This window comes from Anabrus simplex, chromosome 1, assembly GCF_040414725.1.
Source record: "Anabrus simplex isolate iqAnaSimp1 chromosome 1, ASM4041472v1, whole genome shotgun sequence".
NCBI lineage: Eukaryota > Metazoa > Arthropoda > Insecta > Orthoptera > Tettigoniidae > Anabrus > Anabrus simplex.
In genome coordinates, this window is record NC_090265.1 from 902,392,336 (window position 1) to 902,416,835 (window position 24,500).

General features: G+C 36.9%; 1 protein-coding gene across 5 annotated transcripts in view; it reads right to left on the minus strand.

The window, feature by feature from the left end:
* Rfx (regulatory transcription factor Rfx) overlaps positions 1-24,500 on the minus strand; it is a 560,573-nt gene that overhangs the window by 259,609 nt on the left and 276,464 nt on the right. For all 5 annotated transcript variants that reach the window (XM_067136615.2, XM_067136614.2, XM_067136617.2 and 2 more), the window contains one exon: positions 16,915-17,131. In XM_067136615.2, the coding sequence (XP_066992716.1) occupies positions 16,915-17,131 (217 nt within the window). The remainder of the gene's footprint in view (positions 1-16,914; positions 17,132-24,500) is intronic.

Here is a 24,500-nt window from a genome sequence, read left to right on the forward strand (position 1 = left end):
GCCTCGAAAGTTCTCTGGGAAGAGTAAAAGAAGAAATGCCTCCAGTCTGAAACAATATATTGTTGTTTTAGTTCCTCAAAGAGATCAGGCACATTGTTGCAGAAGACCACTGGACCATCTAACAAAACTAATTTTTCTAAAGGCTTTGTTCGTTTTCTGTAATAGGAGATTCTGACATCATCTTCAACAAGACGTTGCTGCTTAAGCCAGGAAACTAGAAGTTCCGCTTTTTCTTTCAGGAGTAAAATATCTCTAATAACATTGTTCAATTAATGTTGGGTAATCACAGCAATTCAGAACTCGAGAACTCAGAAACGTATTCAGGATCAGAAGCACATTCCAATTCTTCACCATCAATAACTGTCTCATTCTATTCTCTGGAAAATTTCAGTTTCATTTTCTGGAGATTTTGGAACAGGTAAGCTGTCATCAAGAGGTACCAGCCTCCTTGCAGATTCCATACTTCGGGTGTTTTTTTTTTTTTTTTTTTTTTTTTTTTTTACACACTGGCAACGGATCTAAGAGATCTCCATATTACAGTCGCCAGCAGTGGTTGGCCAGCCCTGGAAATCTCTGTCCTTACATACAGGCTTTATTTGCTGCTTGTTGTGCTTTCTGTTGGCTAAACTTTTACCTACTTGCATTTCATATTTTACATATTGAAACCATTCAATACCACGTTCATAGACATGTCATGAAGCCCAGTTAGATACATGTGCCATTTTCCGCAACATTTAATGAAGTATTTGGTTGCAACAGCATTTTATGCCCCGTCCGGGATATGAACTATGCCGTGTGAGCTCGGAAGCAAGAGCTCTAATTACGCGTACAGAGAGGGAGAAGCTTTGAATAAGCACGACCTTAGTATTGCCATCTTTTATCATGCAAGGGAGATAAAGAGATGATGCTACTCTCAGAAGGCTGCCAGTGTCAGAAGGCGTGGTTAACTTACAGTGTTTCAAATGATGATGATGATGATGATGATGATGATGATGATGATGATGATGATGATGATGATAATAATAATAATAATAAGGAAAATTTGTTGCAAGCCCAGGAGAAGTACATGAAAGGAATCAATAAACTCTGCATAATTTACAGTATTTAGTAGTATAGAAATATGAGTTACTTCTCGAACGCATTCCTAATAGCGCACTTAAGATAGCGCCGCAGTAATGGATGTCAGAGGTGTATGGCAGTGTTCGTAACACAGAGCGGGGAGTCCTCACTTCCCCCACAATCACGCCCCAAAAAGTCAAAAAACGCTTTATCAATTACTATTAAACCTGCAATGCGATTTGAATGAAAATAGTTCAGTAGATAGAAGGTGTAAAGATCTATAAATTTAATATCCGTTCGACTCTAGAAATTGATTACTAGTGGAGCGATTGGGTCAAAGTGGAAGGAGCATTCCCTTTCCAGGACGAATTCCACTGGTCAGCTATATAAGGAGCTGATGATGATGCTTGTTGTTTAAAGGGGCCTATATATAAGGAGCCACCCCCTGCCTGGCAATACTCATTCTATTCAGTCTACGCAGTCTGTTCAGCCTATTCAGTATATTAAGTCCTTTTCAGTCGGAAGTTTATTCTGTCTAGTAATTCTGTATGGAAAATTCTAAATTCCCATGGAGGGATTTAGATATTTTTCACCAATAGAGCATGTCAAAAATGTCAAAAACATATCAGATGTAAGACTTTTCAGGCGTTTGCTCTATTAACCAGCGTTTAATAGCGTTTAATAGAGCAAACGCCTGAAAAGTCTTACATCTGATATGTTTTTGACAGTTTATTCTGTGTCGGCCAGAAGCTTATTGGTTTCATAGTGCCTAAGTATTTCTTTGTGTAGAGCTACAGTTAGTGTATGGTAGATGTGTGTGATACTGACATCAGTACTCAGTGACAGAGTGAATACAAGTGATATGATCTGCAGGCTAAACAAATGAATTTCATTTAAAGACCGGGTTACGATATCTGCAATCGTCAGTGCGAAGTGAGATATTAAGCATAGAGAACTAACGATCATTGTGCCATAATTAGCTCATATGCAGTTATTAGAAGCAGTAACGTAATAAAATAAATGTCATCAGATCAGCCAGGAATGTGTACCATAAGTGAAGAGTGACGCTCAGTTGGGAATAGACAAATTAGCGAATATCTCTATCTGTAATGAACGGGGTGCGAGTGGCGATATTCAGACACACTAATCGCTACGTGTGGTAGTCCATCTCGAGCTTATGAGTGGTTACTACCATTGTCACATCATTTTCAAGTCAGATAAACATTGATTCAAATGACCCGATGATGATGATGATGATGATGATGATGATGATGATGATGATAATAATAATAATAATAAGGAAAATTTGTTGCAAGCCCAGGAGAAGTACATGAAAGGAATCAATAAACTCTGCATAATTTACAGTATTTAGTAGTTCAGGTGCTTCACAATTTAAATTTAACATGACTATAGACATCCTCCTTTAGTTTAAGGATGCTGTTAAGTGAAGAGAATAAGACTGCCTGAGGTGCGAACAAATGACTTTGATAGATAAAATCCCATATTGTTAAGGGTTGTATAGGTTGTATGTCTATTTAGTGAAGCTCTCGAAAGATGGGGTGGATTTAAATAATTTGGCTAATTTCCACAATATTTCCAAGTAAATTCAGATGATATGATCTTCTTAAGTTCCAAATATTAATTTGTTCAGGTGCTTCACAATTTAAATTTAACATGACTATAGACATCCTCCTTTAGTTTAAGGATGCTGTTAAGTGAAGAGAATAAGACTGCTTGAGGTGCGATCAAATGACTTTGATAGATAAAATCCCATATTGTTAAGGGTCATCTACATATTTTAGAAGATACTTTAACAGTATGAATATTAAGTATGTGTCTTTGAAACTGAGGGCGATAGAAATAATATGTGAAAATGTGCAGGACGGGAGAAATAATAATAATAATAATAATAATAATAATAATAATAATAATAATAATAATAATAATAATAATAATAATAATAATAATAATAATAACAATAATAACAACAACAACAACAACAGAGAGGCCAGTAATGAATAGTGATAGGCGATGATGTGAATAGTGCCCATGGAGGTAATATGCATGGAAAACATGCGAGAGATCAATGAAGAATTAATCGTTTATTCCGGATGCAATTGTGTGTATCCACTCAGCTGTTGTAGCTAGAGCATGTCTTTGAGACGAGTGATTTATGGCCTCGTAGTGGAGGGTGAAAGAAAGTGAAATTCTAGACCTTCAGTTGTTCTGTCCTGTTAAGGCCGTTTCTGCTGCTTGTGCGCCTGAAAATGGTAGAGATAAATTCGCTCATTTCAAACACCTTATTCAAAATATTCAAGTGCTTAGTAATTTGTTTTTGCAAGGCTGTGGGTTCCTTGAGCTGGAGTTGATGTATTCCCTCCAATTAAGGCATTTAAACAAAGTCGTAGTAGTGATTTTCAGATAGCAACTTGAAGCTAAAATGGCGTGGTTCAATACCCGACTGGTATCAAAATCCTTGTGTCAATACCAATAGACCTTTAAATGGTCACAGATAGCAGAGGGCATTAAAGTGTATTTGTTATTTGTTCACAGGGATAATGCTCCACCATATTATATGCGATTGTTTGTGTTGTGTGTAATTGTATGTTGATTCATTTGTGGAGTTACAGGCTAACCAACTCTGAAGTGTCCACATTATAAATATTAGTAGTAAGTTTATCATACCAGAGATACCCATATATTCAGCAGGGTGGTGATGTTTAATGTGATATTGTAAAAATTATAGTGATAGGCGACGACGTGACTTTCATGACTGGGTAATTAGTTGGAGTAGATGGGATGTACTTGTCAGACGCAAATTCCATGATCTCGACTCCGTAAAAATTATTCACAAGAGGTATCAATGTCTGCATGTAATGTATGTTGTTATGTCACAATATCATGGGTATCAAAGTGATATCAGTATTAAGGTAAAGGGACAAGTCCCTATTAATTTGTAGAAAAGTGTAATATATGTGGTGTTGAGTGATTTTGGATTGGAAATGCCAGAATGAAATTTAGGAGAGAATAGCAAACTGACAAAGACATTAAATGGCATTACCTATATGTTAAAGTTCAGTGTATTATATATTAAACATTGCCACGCAGGCAATTATGCGGCACCTCTCACGGGTATAAAGTTTTTCTTAACCAATGATTTCTCTCAGTAATGAAAATTATGTTGTGAATTTGGTAAAAATCCATTCTTACGATTTAGTAGATTGTGTATTCCTCTTACTATAGTGCCCTACTTTCAAGATATTTATATCACATGCCCATTTTATTCATCGAACATAACTATGACCCGTATGCTCTCGAGCGTTGCCGTTGCACTGAATGAAAATAGGGAGAATGGGACTTCGATGCCTGAGTTTGATTTACTGAAGTTTTTCATCCATGAGATTTCCATCCATGACAAATTTGTGAAGCAGGATTTTATACTTAGTACTCTATCGAGGCCCACGACAGGTACAATATATATATATATATATATATATATATTTGAAGCTATTTCAGTTTCGACTCAGTTAATTTATAACTGTTAGGTTCTTCAGTCTGTCAAAACTAATTTATGAACAAATGAATTTAGAAACTAAAACTACCCGAAAAAGAAAAAATATAATAACAGAATTACATATCGCAAAGAAGATGCAAATTAGTTTCGACAGACTGAAGAAACTAACAGTTATAAAATAAACCTGCTATCATCTCATGGAGCAATGGAAGCGTAGATGTTAGAGTCGATATAAAAATAGGCATTTCTACGACAAAATGAAACAAGGACAGTTTTCCACATAAGCCAAATAAACTATCGAACGCCTACAAATTTGGAAAAAAATAAAAATACAGAAAGCACCCCAAGTAATCAACTGGACCCTTTCTTTATAAGTAGGTATTAGATTAAATACAAAATAAAATGCCTCTTTTCCATTCTTCAGTTATTTGAATACACAGTTTCCCTTACAGCTGTTTTGCAATGGAATTGCCACACCCTTCTGATATCCAACAATGTCTCATTAGGGGAAGAAACTTCATACTGAAAAGTAACACTTCATCAGTGGGAGCTGGTGATTATTCTATTGGTGGTGCCAGGAAATTCAAAATTTGTAAACAAATTGTAAGTTGCAAGTACAGACCATGCTTATTTATGCTACGTTACATGAAATCACATTATTTAATGAAGACGTTGTACAGCACCATTCTTTAAAAGGAAGTATCAACTAAAACAAATTTAGAAATTGAGAAACCATTATCAATATTTACTATTAATCCACAAGCATTTTTCTTTAAATTCCAGTTTCAAGAAATTAACTGAACAAATTTACAACCTCTCAGGAAAAAAAAAAAAAAAATTATGAAGACAACACAACATATGCAGGGTCTACTCACCTAAAGTATTTTTTCCAAAATCTCAAATGACACCTTCATCTGAACTAATAAGAATGGTACTGAAAGTAACAGGTGCTTGCCTCACATAACAATAAATAAGCATAGCTACCGGCAACATGACCATGCGCGTGCTAGCATTGGGTCAAAATTTCAGTTGACACGAAAATGAAATTTAAAAAATGCCTTACCTTCAACTTGAAGGCTTCAAGGCTACTTTACACACACATATAAACCTGGAAGGATATCCAATGTACCTGATATAATTAAATAAAAAAATAATTTAACAATGCTATTCATAAACATAAAATAAACACAAGATTTTTTTTCTAGTTGCTTTACATCGCACCGACACAGATAGGTCTTATAGCGATGATGGGACAGGAAAGGTCTAGGAATGGGAAGGAAGCAGCCTGGAGTGAAAATGGGAAACCACGGAAAACCATCTTCAGGGCTGCCGACAGTGGGGTTCGAACCCACTATCTCCCGGATGCAAGCACACAACCGTGCGCCCCTAACCGCATGGCCAACTTGTCCGGTAAATAAACACAAGAAAAGTTAGCAATTTTGATCATTTGTGCTTGCGTTCTGGTAGGTAAAGCAGGGGCGGTTCATGAAGTAGTAGCCTTGGCATCACCAATACAATAAAGAAAAAATATGGAATTCTTTTCCTCCCAAGAACAGTTTATATTAAATTTAAATTTCAAGCATATGTTTGCATATCTTATTCTGCCTTCATATGAACGAGTGTGCAAACTGACATGCGCTCTGGCGGCACGTGTCTGAGTATGCGAGGCAGATCTCACATGTAACCACTGGCACTCCCTTGCCCTTCACAACACATACAAACTCAAGTCAAACAGTATTTTGTGCAGTCTTATACTCGGTAGTTATGCCCATGAGACCTGAAACACACATTCAGTCAAGTGCTGCCAGAGCGCAAGTCAGTTTCCATGCACTTTCAAAAAAGGCTGAATGAGATATGCATACATTTAAATTGAATACAAACTGTTCTTGAGAGGAAACAATCATCATATTCTTTATTACATTGGTGGAGCCATGGTACAGCAGCAGCACTACCTCACAAGCCCTTTCAGACCATGTTCGTACAATTGTGCGGGTTTGTATTTTATTTATGTCAGCATATTTGTCGTTTTCTTGGCGCTAGACTAGACTGCAGTGCTTGTGTGGAACACGTAGTATGTACTTCAGGTGTTTTTATTTAGCGCTTTACCACCAAGGTGCAGGAAGAAGAGTTTTAAAAACAGTTGATCGGCAAGATGGCGGGAAGCAGTAAGGCCAAATTTAAGTATTTATGTATTACATTCATATTAATCTTCTTTTTTTTTTCTTGCTAGTGGCTTTACATCGCACCGACACAGATAGGTCTTATGGCAAAGATGGGATAGGAAAGGGCTAGGAGTTGGAAGGAAGCGGCCGTGGCCTTAATTAAGGTACAGCCGCAGCATTTGCCTGGTGTGAAAATGGGAAACCATGGAAAACAGTCTTCAGGGCTGCCGACAGTGGGATTTGAACCCATATCTCCCGGATGCAAGCTCACAGCTGCGCGCTCCTAACCGCACGGCCAACTTGCCCAGTCATATTAATCTAGAAGCTCTACTGAATATCAGAATGTAATCAATGAAGTGTGTAAATTGGTTAGTGAACGTAAATTGGGAAGATACAATATTGTACGTAATACCATGAGGTTTTGAATGTTGATATGCACAACTGCGAGGGCTAGGTTTCCCTACAGGCAATACATATGGAAGTGCAGGGTGCTGCCACCAGAAGGACTGTAAATGCAGAACTCATACTCGATGTACGAAATGTAATGTATAAGATTATGATTGTTTTAAATTGTTCCGCAGAACATTCGATATGTACAGTATATCCATATGTACTGAGTTGAATTTCTTTTTTTTGTATTAAGTCCTAACACGCACAATTGTGTGGGTGCATTCAGGGTCAGGAATTTTAACCATCATTGGTTAATTTCGCTGGCATGGGGGCTGGGTGTATGTGTTGTCTTCATCATAATTTCACCCTGATCATGACGCACAGGTCACCTACGGGCGTCAAATCAAAATACCTGCACCTAGTGAGCCAAACATGTCCTCGGACACTCCCAGAACTAAAAGCCATACTCCATTTCATTTCATTTCATTTCATTTCATTTCATTTCATTTCACAGATGACAGAACATGTACTAATTACATTAACAACTCTATTTGGCCAACATATATATCTTTTCATTATTTACATGTGAATACTAAATAATGGACATACCTGAACTTCTCATCCTTCAACATGCTGAACACATTATGACTAATTGTTGTTCACCACACCTGTAGCTGACTTAGCCCTCTTCGGAATTAAATTTTTGCTCAAAGCACTTGCCTTGCTGAACTGATTTTAAGTTTAAAAGTTTCTCTTAAGTTCATTCAGACAGCAAGGTTATGAACTGTGTTTTTGTCTTTGTAACTCTGCTAAAAATTCTTTCACATTCTGCGTAGCTATGTGAAATTGATAACATAACAAGCATCACCTTAGAGAGTCTGTCATGTTTAAGTACAGTACACCCACCATCAGGTGATTTCATATGACCTACCAATGCCCACTGAACATCAATTCTTCCTTTTGCTAGGTCTGTTTCTTTGAGCTGAAAGTTACAGAACTGGGAGTGCAGAATATCAGTTTCTTTATCTAAATGTTCTGTTTGACTTGTCAGAATGTTTGAAAACTTGTTATTGAAAAATCTAAGGCTAGAAAATAATGCCCTACTTATAGCAGAAATATTTGCAACTTTTGCATTAATTAAAACTTCATCTTTGAACGGAAATTTATGTACCATGTAGTCTCATTCTAACAGACGAATATGCACTTTTTCTGAGACTTCGAAGTGTTCGCCAAACCAAACGCAGAGTTCCCTATCTTCAGATCATAATCATCCTTTCGATTTGCTGGAATATGTTAATCTACATCAAGGAGAGAGGAAGAGCTTTAATCATGTGTGGTTTCACAAAACTTGTCATCACATTCTTCAATAGTTCCTCCAAAATTGACTTCAATAAATGGATATACAGCATACTTGACTGAAAAGCTATGTTTTGATTCTCAAAGATATCCTTAAAAATTGAGAGAAAAAAGCAAAAAGATTTATGTAAATATGATGAAAGGAACATAAACAGTTGATCTTCACGTGACAAAGCATGGCTCTTTGTGGCATCACTAGGCTTTTTTTTTTTTTTTTTTTTTTTTTTTTTTTTTTTTTTTTTTTTTTTTTTTTTTTTTTGAAAAACTGATAACTGGGTTTTCCTTTTAACTAAGGAGTGTGGTAAAATGTTATGACAATGCTTCAGCTTTTCAGACAAACAAGACATATCTGAACTTGGACTGTGCTTAGGAATTTTGTAAGTCTTCAAAGTTCCCATCACAATTTTGCTCCTGAATAAAGTAACCAAAAGGTCCCACTGCACCAAATTCCTATCTAAACACATAAAATTCTCTCTCCTCATTGCACTCCTTTCCAGATAATAAAATATATGAATTATACTTTCATCTGCATTTACAGGCAAGCACGCCGCACCCTTCTCTGCAGCAAGATTAATTAGGTAACAAGAGCAGCCTACGATGATTATGTTACTATTTTCCCGCTTCAAACATCCTGCCACATCATTCTTTAATCCTACCATTACTGGAGCATTATTAGCACCAAGAGCTAGGCAGTTTTTTAATTGAATGTGGAATTTCTGAAAAGTTGAGAGCAAAAGATTGGCAATGTTAGCTCCAGTAGCATCTCCTTCTAAATTAGGCAGAGAGAGTAGACAACTCTGAATTTCATTGAGTTCAGGCCTAAGAAAATGTTACAACAATAGGATATATTTTCAAGTCGCTTTTATTGCTACCATCAGTAGCAACAGAAAATGCATTCACCTGCAAAAGCGATCCATTTTTCACCCTTTCTTCCATGCACATTTCTGTAATGACAGCCGCTGTTTTCATGCTAGCACACCTATATTGTTTTTATCAATTTCCGAGTCAGGAAACATTTTGCAAAGGCCCCATGTGGTCGGCAGAATTTACAGGCAGGTTATGTTCTATGATAAATGACGTAAATAAAACCTTGGCATTCATCACAGGATTTACATCTTGGTTTTTACGTGTAAAGTTCAGTTTTTGGTTTTTTCCTACACACTGGACATTCTCCTTATGTTTTTTGTTTGCACATGTTTGAGTATATCCCACTTCCCACCATGCGCAACTGAAAAATCACACCAACATATAGTACAGAATGTGAACGTTGGTCCCTTCCTTGATTCCTGCCCCGGGTAGAAGTCTATGGCATGCTACTTCTGGCTTGCAACTTCCACTTTCTATTATTAAGCTGTTTGAATATTTGACTGTATTATAGACCAAAGAGGAGCACATGGCCAGCCACCGTGCCCCGTACTGCAACTACTATCAACCAGCCATACTCGGCCATATATTGATAGAACAAGGAAACATGCGGGAGTTTAAAATAATATGAAAATTTCTGAAACTGCTCTGAAAATTGGGGGATTAATCCCGCCGATCGGGAGATTGGGAAGAACGATGAAAAGTCGGGAGTCTCCCGCTTAAATCGGGAGAGTTGGCACGTCTGTGAAAGGGTTATTCACATTCTTATTTGTTCCACAGGTAGAGGGCAAGAGGGCACCTTATAAAACTCTGCTCAAGGAGAAACATCTGATTTCAGTATTGAAACAGAACAACAATATTGTACATGTCATTTCTTCATTGTAGTTATGTATTTCAGCACATCTTTTAAATAATTTTCTTTCCCCTGCTAATAATGGTATAAGTATTTCAAGTAGATTTACAAACATTACGATGATCTATAACTATGATGCTACAGAACATTGCAACTATGAAATATCAGATGTGAGGAATGATTAGAAAGATAAAATATATTTTGTAATATCCATTCTCTAGTACATACCACATTAGATGATTTAGAACAAAGTATATGAGACGTTTGTATCAATATCTACCCCTAATTTGGGTTTATATCAAATGCCTTGGAGCTGGCATTAGACAGTCTCCTTAACCCAGCCCATGAGATGTCAGAGATGATCTGTGTCTACATGGATAAATACTGTCAGGCGCATCCATGCCACGGGGGTGGGCAATTATAATGTAATCAAAGCTACAGTAGCGACCAAGTTCTGGTGGGGACCCAGTCCCCCAGGCTATAACATGGGCCTTGTGCACAGAGATGCTTGCGAAGACCTTAACAGCAGCAAAGGCGTAAAATGAAAGTTTCAATGCGGCTGAACTGGTGGAGAAGGCAACCCGTACATCTGGGGATAGTACAGAAGAAAACCACTGCCTTGTGGGAAAAAGGTCGAATCCTCGACGGCTAAGGGGAGTAAACCCTGCATTAGGCTTCACAGGTCAGCAGAAGTGTGTTATTTTGTTGTTGCTTTGAATCTACAAACAAGCCTCAGATGGAAGAATAATTTACATAATTTACACCAAACTTCGTGTACCCTTGGAACGAATGATGACTCTCCTGAGTTTGAAGATAATCCTAGAAGTACAAGAAGTAATATCAATGAAAGATAAAATACTCAGACTGGACTAAAGTACAAATGCAAACTGCAGGTAGGAACTCTCAACGTGATAACTCTGTCAGGCAAGAGTGAAGAGATTGTAGATATGATGGAAAGAAGATTTATACACTGGGATTGAATGAGACAAAATGGAAAGGGACAAATTCAAAATTGTTGAGAGAAGATTGTGAACTACTGTATACTGGCATGGTAATAGGAAGGAAGCATAAAATTGAGTAGGTTTGGTATTCCACAAAAATACCAGATGTTACCTTTGTAGCCTAAATGATAGAATGAGTGCTACTGGACTAGACAAAAAGTGACTGAATGGGTTGCTCTATTTCTAGAAAATAGATCTCAGAGAATTAGAGTAGGCGAAGCTTTATCTGACCCTGTAATAATTAAGAAGGGAATTCCTCAAGGCAGTATTATTGGACCTTTATGTTTTCTTATATATATAAATCATATGAGTAAACAAGTGGAATCAGAGGTAAGGCTTTTTGTGGATGATGTTATTCTGTATAGAGTAATAAGTTACAAGATTGTGAGCAACTGCAACGTGACCTCGAAAATGTTGTGAGATGGACAGCAGGCAATGGTATGTTGATAAACAGGGTTAAAAGTCAGGTTGTGAGTTTCACAAATAGGAAAAGTCCTCTCAGTTTTAATTACTGCATTAATGGGGTGAAAATTCCTTTCGGGGATCATTGTAAGAACTTAGGTGTTAATATAAGGAAAGATGTTCATTGGGGTAATCACATAAATGGGATTGTAAATAAAGGGTACAGATCTCTGCACATGGTTATGAAGGTGTTTAGGGATTGTAGTAAGGATGTAAAGGAGAGGGCATATAAGTCTCTGGTAAGACCCAAACTAGAGTATGGTTCCAGTGTATGGGACCCTCACCAGGATTACTTGATTCAAGAACTGGAAAAAATCCTAAGTAAAGCAGCTCGATTTGTTCTGGGTGATTTCCGACAAAAGAGTAGCGTTAAAAAAATGTTGCAAAGTTTGGACTGGGAAGAACTGAGAGAAAGAAGACAAGCTGCTCGACTAAGTGGTATGTTCTGAGCTGTCAGCAGAGAGATGGCGTGGAATGACATTAATAGACGAATAAGTTTGAGTGGCATCTTTAAAAGTAGGAAAGATCACAATATGAAGATAAAGTTGGAATTCAAGAGGACAAATTGGAGCAAATATTAATTTATAGGAAGAGCAGTTAGGGATTGGAATAATTTACCAAAGGAAATGTTCTATAAATTTCCAATTTCTTCGAAATCATTTAAGAAAAGGCTACGAAAACAACAGATTGGGAATCTGCCACCTGAGCGACTGCTCTAAATGCAGATCAGTATTGAATGATTGATTGATTGATTGATTGATTGATTGATTGATTGATTGATTGATTGATTGATTGATTGATTGATTGATTGATTGATTGATGACGGCACTATCTCCCGGATGTAAGCTCGCAGACGCATGCCCCTGACCACATGGCCAACTCGCCCGTTGCTTTGGTGTTTATGAAGTTATTTTCTTTTGGTGTGACTTCCTGATAATTTCTTGGCATTTTTGGGGAAATTTATTAATTAATGACACACTTTTTAAGCTTCATAGTATTGCATTCGAGTCTTAGAAGGGTTGTGCAGATAAATGAAGACTCATTGAAAGCTAAATATGCTGTAGGTGACAAAAACGTTTGACTACATGGAATAACTGTAGACAATTACAAAATATTGCTGGTAACTTAAGGATAACTGCATTCTATTTTAAGGAGACCTCCAAACTGTAATGGATTTCATACTCATTCCATAAGAGTAAGATAAACGGCACATGTATTTTCAGGAAGAGAAAAGCTCTTATGATTATCTACAGATAATGAATTGTCTATATTAATTTAAATTCCTTATTTATTTCTCAAGTTATTTATTTATTTTTGAGTAAACACTATGGCATGAATTATTTCTGTTGGTTTCTCAGTTTAAGTTATTTCATATTTTATTCCAATTGATTTATTTATATTTTATTCTTATTGATTTTATTTGATCTTATTTAAAATTTTGAGTCACTAAATCAGTATTCTAAAATGTATTGGTGAGTGTCACTGGGTGAAGTTAGTGATGAAATCGATCCTTTATGGTAGCAAACACTTATTTTCCCCCCACCTCTTTAATGTTTTCTTGGGATGCACTTCCGCATATCTTCCACATGGAGAAGGAATTTCTGGAGATATTTTTAGATAAGTGTTCTGTGTAATCTTGTTCTTGTTCTTGCTGGTGACCTTCACTAGCTATTGGCACTACTGCTCAACCGACAATAGTAGGGATAATTTAGACCTCATGTTGGCGACAATGGATCGTAATCATTGTAGTACGTGTTACTAGGACATGTTAAGCAGACGTAGCCAACTCAAATTCCAAGACAGTATTTTGAGAAGATCGTTCCGAGACGAAGACTGATTGGACCGGATGGTTAGACCAGATTAGAGAAGACTAAGAGAAGAGAGGAGAAACATGGGATGCTCTAGAGAGAGAAGCAGCATACCAAGACTGTAATAAATGGAGGCACATCATTCTAAAACATCCTACCTGGCTCACTGGAAGGAATTCATGATGATGATGAAACGGATACTTTAAACCCTCTTTCTCTTTACACAGGGTTAGAACTCTAGCTGTTTACATTTCTTGAAAATATAAAACAGGCTTCTGTTAAATTTAGATACAAATTATCAGTTCTAAAACAAATTCTTCAAGACATTTCCCACATATGGCCAATTCAAAGACCTTATGATATTATTGCATCAATTCTGCCCAAAGCAGAAGGAAGTTATAAAAGCAACCTTATTGTTATAAATTTTGATTTATAGTGCCAAGGGTGGCAGCATTTAAGCCTGGTTGACGCTAGGATTATTACCTTGCCCCTGCACCCATCTTGCTGCCCACCAAGCTTCTGCATCTGGGTACCAATGGCTTCGAAGGCATTCAGGGCGAGAAGACAGCCAGGTGTGGTACTGTTGGCTACACCGTCCCCTAGTGAGCCGTCGGTCGTGAAACATGGAGACCCCACACCACTTTCCCGAAAACTCCTACACATGGGTGCAAAAGGGACCTTCCACTATTTTACAAGATAGGTACAGAGTGCTTCTTAAATAGATTCTACAATTCACAAGAAGTGAGATTTACTGACAAACACCATCTCACATGCAACTATCCAAAAAAGTCTGTCTGTAGTAGAAGATTCCACTGCTAATAAATTAATTAACTAATTAATGAATTAATGAGTACATAGGTAAGAAAACTGTGCATGCCCTATCCACATAAGTGAACTCTTAATCATCTATAAGGGGAGGGAAGAGAGAAAAGGAACTGCATCAGCTGACACCTAAACTCTCCACTAACTTCCTCTTTATCATAATTTAAGCATGTTAATAACATATAAGCATTTACACAGTTATCCTCAACCTACAGAGTAACATTTCTGAAGAACGTTTGTAACACAAGAGTAGTCTTGAGTGACTGAATTTGTGAAAGTTCATCAATATTTCATGCACTAAACATTTTAAAGTGTTAAAATTGTACTAGATGCAAATATTCGAAATACAATACTGATCAATAATGGCAGAGGACAATATTATATCATGAAATTCTTCACAAAATGTCTCTTCTCATGAATATCTGAGTGCCCATTTTATGCTAGAACATCTCATGATTAATTTAGGAAGAGGCAGTATAGGAATCCTATCACAGAAAGAAAATTTTGTTATCCTCTTGAAAAATTGATAACAGCATTTCATCAAGAAGATGGTTAAATGGTTTAAGTGATGTTGAATCAAGGGCATTAGTTAAAATTCAAGCAAATTTGTCAACAAAAGGAGCCATGCCATGAAGGTCTTAAAACATTAACAATATACGTAAGTACTAAACTACAATACGTATTTTGGCAAGTTCTGTTCTATGAGCTGTGGTAGGCTTTATACCAATAGAAATGAGGTTTCAGAAGTCCAGTATCCTTCCCGTCATGATTAATTTGTGTGTGCATGTCATATCACAAACTGCTAGTGAATGCAAACCACCAACTACTGAACAGACCATATCAAGTTGGAATTGTATGGCTACAATATTAAGCATTGTTTTTTCTTATTATAAGGTTGTTCCAATTAATTTAATTATTTAGCTAACTACACCAAGTTAGTTTAAAGCCTTCATAGTAAGAAACTCAACATTTTAATCTATAAAGAATAAACTTGTGCTGGTAAAACAACTTAGGGGAGTTGAAGTGATGTTTGAGTACAATATAAGTGATACAAGATTTTCAAAATCTATTTCCATATCAGAAACTTATCTGCAACTATCAGCCCTCTTATTAGATCTTTTCTCCTTACTCTTGAACAGTTAACTGCCATGTTACATAGTGTATTGTACATTTTCCGCTTCAAATATTCTGCTAAAAGAATGTAGATTTTTTTCTTTTTCCACATCAAATTCAGAAAGAGTATATACAAAGAAACATTTTTCTCAATTTCAGACATTTAGAAAAAGGGGAATTTATTCCTCTTTTGTTATGAAGAAATATCAATAACTTAATCACAAAATATCCTGCTAAACAGAAATGTGAACTATACAGTTCAAAATGATGAACCCTTCCCTTTCCAATATTAAGCACATACAGAATGATTTGTACGGATAAAAAGTCTGTAAATGTGCAGTTCTTCAGTCTGTCAAAACTAATGGTACCAAATCTTTTTCAGGTACAATATGTTCTCAATGTTTTCTTTTTTCAGTTAGTTTCTAAATTTATTTTATCATCCATTCATTCCAACAAACTGAAGAACCTTACTGCTGTACATTAGCTAAATCGAAACTGAAAAGAAATGGCTTTGACTATAACAAACAAACAAAAAAGAAAGGAAAAATAAAAAGTAACATGACATTACCTTGATTCAGGCATGAATAACTGAACATACTTGGGTTTCTACCATCAGAAAATATTACGCAGTAAGGCATAAACAAGCAAAATTCCAAAATACTGTATTAAAACTTCAGCAAATGAATATTGTTACTTATGCAAAATACAATTGCACTTGGGCAACGAGGTGCTAGTGTTTCCTTATCACAGTGGGTACACAACAGCTAGGCGAGTCTCACTTTACTGACAGGACAAGTTGAATTTTAGAGGAGAATTTGAGAGTGCTACAAATGCAAAACCAAAGTGAATTCATTAGAATAGAACACAAACGAATACAACAAATAAAAATCCACGAAATGTTAAAGCGAAAGGAACAATGTCACCAATAACTGACCGAATGACTGATTGAGCAGTCAAACATTTAGCATGCTTCTGTATCTGGCGACAGAGCACTGGATAGGTTTTTCGATAGCTCTGTAATGATTCTTATTAATTTTGTCACCTCCTTCATTGAATTTAATGAGGGAGATTGGGTTGTTTAACAGCTTGGTTGCTTGATCTTGGGTAACTATTTTTACTGATGTTACTGTCATTTTTTAGAGCAGTTTACACACTGTACTTGTACTCTTATAGCCGGCATCAGGGACATAAACAAGCAGTAGTTTCTGACATGGCCGAGAGCAATCGTATACTGAACATATAATACCACAGTACGCTAGTATTCAAGCCTATATTCCAGTTGGACTACAATATTTTTTCTCAGCGAACAATGGAATAAGCCTGTGGAAGAATAGAGGATGAATAAATATTTTTATAAAACTAACACACAACAGCAATAAGTACACAAGCATTATCAGTTTAAGAAGATGGATGTTAGGTAACAGGGTGCTCTCCCATTATCAAAGGGTCAATATTTCACCTGGTTAAAAGAACACATTATGATTAAGCATGCACATCCCACAAAACCTACCTGTTACAGTAATGTAATGTGGAGAGCCAACAATTGTGGCTGCGCCAGATGAGTTAGTTTGGTCACCTGGACTTGCAACAGCCGGCTCAGCTCCACTGCTCACAACAACCTGAGCAGTCACCTGAGCAGTTGCGCTACCCACGCTACTGTTGGAAGCCGCACCTCCTCCGTTTGAAGAGTCACCAGGGCTATCAAGAGAGCAGTCGACACTTCCGTTCTGCACAGACACAAACAAAACATTAACCACAAAATAATTATATAAAATTTTATTAGTAGACCACCTGATAAAAACCCATACAGGTATAGAAGGCAAAGTACTAAGTTAACTTGAAGATTCCTTTAATCTCCCCTGCCTTAATGAGGGTGGTGGTGGTGGTGGTGGTGATGGTGATGGTGGTGGTGGTGGTGGTGGTTGTTTTATGTCCCACTAACTACTTTTAAGATTTTCAGAGATGCTGAGGTGCAGGAATTTTGTCCCACAGGAATTCTTTTACAAGCTGGTAAATCAATCAACACAAGGCTGCCATTTAAATCTATGTTCTGCCCCCACTGGCATGGAGGGTAAGGAGGAATTAAAAGGAAAATGTACAAAATGAACAAGATAAGGGATGTATGTGTGGATGTTTTAGTATAGCTCTACAATAAATATAGTACACATATCGCTTATTATTTGGAAAAAACCACTGTGGTGGTAAGACACCCCTAGCACCCATAGTGGAGGGCTTAACATGAAAAACTTATCGAAAACGAACGATGTTAGTGTCGAATAAATAGTTTTCGGGGTCACTGATATGAATTGCGACAATCTGCATACCGTTTAAGTCAAGCTCAGAATCCACAAAATAGTTTGTAAATATCAGTCAACGTCACAATAATGAAATCTACAAAAATTTGTAGATATTCAGTGATGTGGAACTTAGCTTAATGCAGGTATAGTTGGTTACATTAAAATATGAAGATGATCTGAGGGAACGTCCTAAGTTACTATGAAGATAGTGGTAAAATCTGTTGCCAGTTAAAGAATCATCAATATGTGTATCTATTGCAAATCTGGATTAAGTGAATGATTGGTGGACATGTGAAAAGAAAGAAAATTAAAGTTGAAAAATACTGTGTCAAATAGAAACCAATGTAAAAGATCAACGTTTAAACTTACTTTCTCGGTTCCGAGTGAGCCTGTTCCCAGCGGTTATGTTTACAGTGCACTGAGTGCTTTCCACTGCTTGAGGCGAGCTATTACTTGGATACCATAATTTAAACAAAATAACAGAAAAACAAACATTCTATTTAACACTTTTATCACTTTAAATGCTAATTCTTATTCCAAAAAGTTCGCTAATCAATGCTCTCATCAGCTTCCTCCATCTGCTTCCCCTCCTATTCCCCTCCCCCCCCCCCCCTCTCACAGTCTAAGTAATAGCTCGCCTCGAGCAGTGGATAGTACAACTTACAAATCTCATTTTTTGTCCCACACTGGCATCAACTCAACTTGTATTGAAAGTATTGGAAGGTGCGATTCTCCATTCCACCTACAGTAATCTTAGTTCAGTGGATAGTGCTCAGTGCACTGCAAACACAGCCACTGGGAACAGGCCCACATGGAACCAAGGGAGTAAGTTTAAACATTGATTTTTACATTGGTTTCTATTTAACAGAGCATTCTTCAACTTTAGTCTTCTTTCTTTTCAGACGTCCACCTATTCACTTCAATCCAGACTTGCAATAGATACACATATTGATGATTCCTTAACCGGCAACGGTTCTCAGTCTACGAAATAGAACTGTGGAAACAGTGGTCCCCTCACCTAATTTTCAAGTTTGTCAAACATATTTTCTCATTATAAGTCACTGTGTAAATCAAGAATATGACTGGTTCCTACAACTTGAAGAAAACAGCACCATTAATTTAATGAACATTTTCAGCTGTATAACAGTATATTATATTGCAACTGATGGACATTGGTGTCACTCTTCAAAATATTTTTCATCAAAGACTCATGATTTTTTTTTAAAGTGTTATCTTTTTAGATGTTTTGTATTTTTCAGTATTTTTAATTATGCCATATGTAATGGCCGAGCATGACCTCAAGTAAGGTCGAAAGTAGTATCATTAATGTTTTAATGAGAAGATAGCCAATTATTACAAAAATATAGTTATATATGCCACTAATATTTACGTACTGAATAGGTGGACCCATTCTTACCCCATTTAACGTACTTTCGAAGATGAAATTGTGTTCGACCAGTTTCCTGTTTGCTGAAACCAGACAAAAAATTAAATATAACTAGTGGACCCGCCCTGCTCCGCAGCACTCATTATAAACAGGTCACATAACTTGTCTTGATATGCCTGTCATAGTCCTGTTGTTTTGACTGCCCTTTCCAATAGTTTTATGAACATTTAATACTGGTACATAATAATACTGATTCATTGGTAATGTAGTTTATAATAATATTCTCTGTGTGTTGACCATTCAGAGATATGTGGATCTTAACATTTTCAAACGATTTTGCACGAGATAGTGCAACATACAATTGGCCGTGTCTGAATACTGGTTTGGGTAAGTAGCCACCCATGTTTTTGGGAGTTCGTCCCTGTACTTTATTAATGGTCAGTAAGTTAAATAAGTAAATAAGTTAACATGTGACTCATGTCACTAACTGGTACGATCATTACAACATCTTTATAATTTGAAATTACACCAGATATGCACACTGGACACTGTTGATGGTGACTGGTTCATCAGGTGAAGACATTAAACCTTGAGCAGACCCCTTGGTGCTATGCAACAGGAGTAGATTACGTGTACCTTACTACTATCATACATCACATCTGGCTCCTTGGCTGAATGGTCAGCGTAGTTGTCTTTGGATCAGAGAGCCCCGAGTTCGATTCCCAGCCAGGCTGGAGATTTTAACCTGAAATGGTTAGTTCCCTTGGCTTGGGGACTGGCTATTTGTGCTGTCTCCAACATCCCTGCAACCCACATACCATATACTCAACAATATCTTCCACTACAATAACACGCAGTTTCCCATACACGGCAGATGCAGCCTCTCCTCGTCGAAGGGTCTGCATTAAAAGGGCTGCACAAGGCTAGCAATAGCCACACAAAATTATTCTGCATTAAAAGGGCTGCACAAGGCTAGCAATAGCCACACAAAATTATTATTTATCATATATCACATCATTCATTTCATCTCATTAACTCATTTGATGATGCTGACATCAGGAAGGGCATCATGTCATAAAAACGAAGATAGTGAAATGGGACAATCCCTCTTCCAGGCATACTGATTCAAATTTCAGTTCTTCAGTGGAACTCACTAGCTATTCTTCATAATTACAACACATATTCAGAGGTAATTTTATACATGAACGAATATTATTGACTTCAATCTGTTAGCAGGCCTGCTGCCGATATTAAAACTGTACGAATCAACTTTTTCATTATGCAATCTTCCACAGAATATTTTCTGAAAATAGTATTTTTTTTAAAAGACTCACAGCATCAAATACATCAGATCTTGACAAACAGTACGCACATACAGCTGTAGCAAGTTACATATTGTTGAATGCCGAAGAAGTTGAGAATAATAAATAAACTGACCGGCAAGAAAAAAGTGTAACACTATAATTTCTTAGGTAAAATCTTAATTTATTCCACGAAAATGTATTGGGTTTGCAATATTCATTTAAATTTTTACAAAAGCTAGATGTTTGGGTACAAAAAAATATCCAAACATGTTTTACAATATGCAGTAACTGACAATTTTCCTCACATTTTGCAATTATTGAAATTATTCAAGTTTTGGTTCTTTTTTTTTTTTTTTTTTTTTTTCTCTTTATGTCGCACCGACTCAGTTTTGGTTCTTTTGTTTGTTTGTTTTTTCAGGTGGTTTTTGTAAATTATTATTAAATTTATGGCCAAACAAAACCAAGTAAATGTTTGTACTGCACTTCGCAAGGACACAGGTCACTAAACACAGGTGTTTTCATCCCTAATGTCTATGATGGCCTGTAAATGCTTAGGCATATTGTTCACAAGTTGTTGGATGGCCTCTGATGATGTTGTTTTCAACTGTGCCAAGGTGGTGGTGTCAAGTTTTTTGATGTACCTTCCAAGCATATCACATACATGTTCAATAGGGTTTATGTCAAAACTACTTGGCCAGTCCAGCGTTCAAACCCCAACTTCCTGCAGATACCGTACAACACGTGAGAGGTATGAAAATGGGCATCATAATGCATCAGCATGAAATTTTGGCCAATGAAAGGTGCAAAGGGCATCACAGGGTCCTCCAGGATTTCTTTGATGTACCTTTGGGCATTGAGAGTTCCATGATAAATGACCACCAACTCAGTGCACATCTGTATGTTGTTGACCATCCACCCACCTCGAAAAGAAGTCCTCAAGGAGAACGCAATGGTGTTATACACCTCTCCAGACTTTCTCTACACTTTTTCCCTTCCATCAGGAGACCCGAGATTAAAATGACTCATCAGTTAAGAGAACAGAGGCCCACTGCTTCCAGGTCCATCCCAGATGATGCCTTGAGAAATGAAGACGCGCTTCTCTGTGTTGTTCCTTCAAGTAGGCATCTATGTGCAGGTGTCCTGGATGAAAGGTAAGATTCTTGGAATCTCTCCCTTACTGTTCACTCCCTCAGTCTCACAAGTCTGATATTTCCAGTTGTGGTACGGCAATCACATAGAACTTGCAGGGTGAGAAATCTGTCATCCCTGCCACTTGTGCTCCTTCTATGGTCTGACCCTCATCTGCTGTTGTATGTTTGGAGTTCTCTGTAGTATAGCACTGCATGGTAAAAGCTATCAAGAGATTATCCAATGACCTGAGCAAAATAACTGAAGCTGCATCCATCCTCCAACACAAATAACCTTGCAGCATGTTCAGGGCTAAGAGGAATGTTTTACTGAGAATTGCACACTGATAGCTGACTGAAATGCAAGCAAATGGTTCAAAAATCTTAAACAAATGTCACAGGGGTATCCCTACAGCAATGATAAGTAAGCCACAAGACTGATGATGAACATTAAAAGATTTTATTTTGCTACCCTCCATAAATCAAAGGTAAGTGCTTCAGCGACTGTGAGTAATAAACCACCCTAAGAATGGTCACATTCTCAATTCATAGATACTTCAGACGGATGTTGTAATGTGTGAAAAGTGTTTAAAATGTGAATAGATCTCTTTCATGGCTAATTTTATTATAAAAATCTTAAATTTTTTAAGTATTACACGTTTTTTTGCTCATCATCATATAGGGTGACCATATAACCTCTTTCCGGATATGTCCTCTTTTATCAGGCAAAAGAAGAGTCAGAGTAGATTTATGGAAATTTTGGAAAATACCATTTTTTTATATTTTTTTATTAGCAATATATCAATAAGCCACAAAGCACAACAAAGTGCATTTCATTACAGTTATCAACATTACTATGCACAAAACTGACTGAAGACTCGGAAATGATGTTTGGTGCAATTACTTAATGATTCCCCAGAACTGATTGCCACTCATCCTTAGCCACTATGCAAATATAGAAATACTGTTTTCTTTAGTTAATGTCTAACAGAGAGAAACAATTTTAAGTACAATAAAATCAAAAGTACCAACGGTAGGAAACGGCTAATACTAGCATACGACGTGGCCAAAGTTTTACGGGCACCTTGCGAGAATGGACAATGGCAGGCTTACGAAGATCTTCTCACTCATCCAAAGCTACAAGACTGGGATGCATGTGACTCAATGAAGTAAAAATGGACTTAGCTTCTGCTGGGATTTCTGATACTGATGTCACAGACCGCCATAAATTTTGTAAATTGGTAAATTCGTGGTCTCCTCTACCAAAAGTTGTTAAATCTCTCAAACCTCTTTCACAGAAAAAGGAAAAACTAATAGCAGGACTCCAGAGGTATTGGGAACAAAAGCGAGCATCCAAAAAGAACTAGTCATAAGCACTCCCTAGTGGGCTTAAATCACTAATAATCAAAAGTAAGTATCCAATAAAAACATTTAAACCGTTGGTATTTCTTAAATATTTAACATGGTATAAAGCATTCGTTTAAAAAATAGGTCCTTAAATTTAGTACTGCTGGTGTAGAAAGGAAGATGTTATAGTACAATAAAGCATCATAGTACAAGCAATGTTACTACTGATGAATGATAATGCAATAATTCTTCATAGTTTAATTTTCATTGTCAATTTAAATTGTCAAATACCTTACTTTTCTGTAAACTTATATAGCACAAATATTGCCAATTTGATTTGTGCCAGCTTATGAAGCGAGAAATGCAAGTGCCTTTTTCTCAGAGAGATGATCACCCTAGCTTTTACCCCCAGGAACTAATAATAATACCTCTTAAACTAATTTCAAGCTTCCTTAACATCTGAAAAAAAGTAATAATTTACACAATGACTGAAGCACTTTTCACAAAATGGAACAAGACCACACTGGAAAATAATCAGCACAGCACAGTACAGCACAGCACAGTGCAAGTCCTTATCTGACTACTACTACAATTCATATCTCCTAACTCTGGCCAGAGAAAATCAATAAATTTCATCACAGCATAAAATAAAGATTAAGCCCAAATAGAGTCAAGTAGCATAAATGTTACTGGTAATCAGAAAGAATTATCAATACCCAAAATTCAATTTGGATCACTAATGATTTTTATTTTTAAGAGGATAATACTGCATATGAAAATGATTGATGTGTGAGACGAATGTTTAATGAAAAGTATAACAAGCAATGACTAAAATGACTGGCTAATTGTTGAAGTGTGTGTGTCCTATCCTTGTCCGTTTCTTTACAGGGTCGAGTATGAAGTGAGATGAATCTTCATAGTGAGTCTTACAACCGGATGTCCTTCCTGATGACAACCTCATCAGAGGAGTTAATGAGATGAAATGAACAACATGAGGTATTACAGTAGGAACGGAGAGAGTGAAACCCTGTGCCGGCACAATGCCTACTCCTGTTGAATAGCACCAAGAGGTCTGCTCAAGGTTTAACGTCCCCATACCAGCTGACAGTTGAAGTATAGGGGCTTAACATCTAAACCAACAGCACATGTTAAGGAAATGAAATGGCCCAGGCCCCTCAAAAGATGTGTACAGTACGTGAACCTTTTCGTGATACCTAAGCTCCCTCGTGCTGCATCGGTAAACCTTGGTTATCTTCGTGATTTCTATTGGCAACCTTTGACACACAAACTATGAATCGCCGTGAGACATCTGGTGTACACTTTACGTACTAGTACTGTAGTTGTTTACACAGCAAAGCCAAACTATAGAATTCATGCTAGGAACAAGATTCACATCGAGAAATGTTGTATAATGATATATAATGTGTGTGTGACACAGTTGTTGGCTTAAGATAATAAAGGTTCAGAAAATTACTCCCAATCATACTATCGATTCAATTCAGATTTCATTTTGATTCAGCTGGCAGTATAACTGGAACTGGGAGCGCTCCCTCCTTACTCCCCACCCTCGTAAAACCTGGTATCAAGAAAAGGTTTGCGTACTGTATAACACAACTAGTTCAAGATGAGGTAAT